The sequence below is a fragment of the Ruditapes philippinarum genome, unplaced genomic scaffold, assembly GCF_026571515.1.
Source record: "Ruditapes philippinarum isolate M1 unplaced genomic scaffold, ASM2657151v2 ctg10573_1_1_1_1, whole genome shotgun sequence".
NCBI lineage: Eukaryota > Metazoa > Mollusca > Bivalvia > Venerida > Veneridae > Ruditapes > Ruditapes philippinarum.
In genome coordinates, this window is record NW_026860403.1 from 26217 (window position 1) to 28951 (window position 2735).

A 2735-nucleotide genomic window follows, 5' to 3' on the forward strand; every position below is an offset into this window, starting at 1 on the left:
AAACCAAACGAATGCTGTAGTTAATTATTGAATTTTATCTAAATTGTTTTGAGGTAATTTGATTGATATGGCGATCGGTTGACTATTTTGCTTGTTAGTTTAAAATGTTTAAAAAAATAAGTATTGCTGTGAATCAATCGTGATAAAACATATATTGAGGCCGCGCCATGACAAACTAGTGCGTTGCGACCAGCATGGAATCAGACCAGTCTGATTCAGGATCAAATGCTGTCCCGCTTCCGTATTCTCTTTCTTTGGGGTTTTTGGTTGTTTTGTCAATGGCGCAGCTCTCATTTACTAGAACTCTTTGATGTACATGTATCTATTCACACTGTAATTATATGAGGGGCATTGGTCAACAACTTTAAATTTCTATTGTGGTTAACTGAAATGTATTCAATACTTTATTTAAAATGTTATGATAATAGGATTGCGACTCTGATCAGTTATGCCGAATGATCCGTGCTTGTGAAATACCCAAAAAATGTTTACCGGGTAAGAAATTATGTTTTCTTACTTATATAATTCAAGAAGTTTACTATCTAGTAATAAATTATGGAAGAAAATACATACAACAAATGTTATTATCTATTTTAGAGTTTTCTCTTGATTGATATTTAACTTAAAACAGCCCGGTGAAATTGATAGTAAAAATGATAAATATCTGTTACATTATGCTGGTATTATAAACCTAAAGGCACTTTACAACTTAAGCATTATATTTTCTTTAGCAACAAATATTGGAAGTAGGTGCACAAGAAATTCCGACTGCTGGGATACGGATCCAATGTTTCCATGTGATGGTACTCGTTGTCGGTGTCAGGACAGGGTATGCACATGTGGAGAGTGTTTCACTGAAGTAGATCAACGTTACGAACTAAATCAATCACGTGAGTTAATGTTATCTTTTAATTCGTTAATAAATAAGTAAACTTGAATAAAAGATAAAATGGTGTCTAAAAGAGTAGAACTGATTGTTTTTATTAAACAATGTATATAATTGGTATAAGATCGAGGTAGCAGCAGTAAAGAGAAACAATGGAGATATACTAAAACAAAAAAAACTTATCCACACTATACAAGTATATTTATATTTACATAAATTTACATAATTATTTCAGAAGCAGGACGTACAGGAACTTCATTTCATACAGGTTATGAGTTCTTATTAAACACTGACTATGGCTCCCAATATTTGTATGTTTTGAGTTCGTATGCAAACGTTAACATTACCGTGCCATCTTTATCGATACTTGATGAACCACATGAGGTTATAAATTCAAAAGTAATCGAATTTCCTCCCACCTTTCAAGTGCAATCGGATGGAGTCCCTTCAAATAAGACCGTTTACATAAAATTAGATAGCCCAGTAACTGTTTACTGGCTAAATTATAAGAACGTTTCTGCGGATGGGGGACGCATCTTACCGGACGAAGAGTTAGGAAAAGAATACATATTACCAAGCGGCCGACCAGGAAACACCAGACCAGACAGATTTGAGCAGTTTCTTATAGAATCCTTACAAGATGGTACATCTGTACAAATTGAATATTCTAACGGTTCTCAAGAAACTATTTCATTAGAAGCAGTGAAAGCTTTCAGAAAAAAGGTACCGAATTTTCAGGCACCATTGTCACGTCAAACGAACTGATTGCTGTAAAGTCAGGCCATGAATGTTTTGTAGCTGATGGTGGCCGTTGCGACCTCATGTCAGAACGAATTCCTCCGGTATCTTCTTTCGGCTGCATTCACGTTATAGGATACATGAAGCCGTTCCTAACTTCATACGTGAGAATTTCTAACCATTTCGACCAAACAGATGTAACCATTTATGATGAGAATGGTTATGTGATTGAGAGCCTTGTAGGATTGTCCCGTGGTAACACCTTTATTAAAAACTATTCAAATGTCGCATCATCAGTAATATCAACGGAAAGATATCACGTTATCCAGTAAGGGGATGATTATGAAGAAGATCCTATCCGAGAATCGTCTATGATGCAAATCTTGTCAATTGACCGCTATGTTTCGACATATGACTTTTACGTCCCGGAAAATTTCGAACTGGCCATATTAGAGATAATTATTGAATCCACTTTAGACCCTACTGGATTATTATTGGATGGCATGATGCTGAACGTAACAGAAACCGTCTCGGCAACAGTACCTGGTTATGGAACGTATGATATAATCTACTCAACTGACCTATGCAAAATCCTTTTAGTTATATGTATTATAGGGCTTAATGACAGCGGGTGTTTTTTTTTCAATTTGACTTACCATTAACATATTGTTACCATTATATATTGATCGTATTTTGTGGGTTATGATCATACACTGTATCTTGTTTTGTTGTTGTTTGTTTTTTGTATTGTATAATATTCATTTCACTGATAGTAGGCCTATACGCATTGTTTGTTCAATCATATTTCATTCCTGTGGGAACTGTTTAACTCTTAAACGGTTTGTTTACAAATTTATTTGGGATATTAACACAATAAAGGATCATAAATAGTATTATAGCATAAAATCGGCTATTTTTCCCTCTTTTGCCCATGTTATAACGGGACCAAAACCATGTGTTAACATAGTCACGCGCTCTTGTTATAGCCCGGTTTCATCTATGCGCAATACATACAGGGCCCAGTAAACAAACAAACAAAAAATGACGATTTGGCCTGTTTGCATAAGAGTCATGCGCTCTTGTTATACTGAAATTTATTGATTCGTGGGTC

At 35.0% G+C, this 2735-nt stretch overlaps 1 protein-coding gene across 1 annotated transcript; it reads left to right on the plus strand.

Moving 5' to 3' along the window:
• Positions 1–434: 434 nt before the first annotated feature.
• Positions 435–1807, plus strand: LOC132759931 (uncharacterized). Its single transcript, XM_060751807.1, has 3 exons — positions 435–495; positions 732–890; positions 1122–1807. Exons 1-3 carry the CDS (start codon positions 456–458, stop codon positions 1649–1651), a joined length of 729 nt encoding a protein of 242 aa, XP_060607790.1. The 5' UTR covers positions 435–455; the 3' UTR covers positions 1652–1807.
• Positions 1808–2735: the final 928 nt, after the last annotated feature.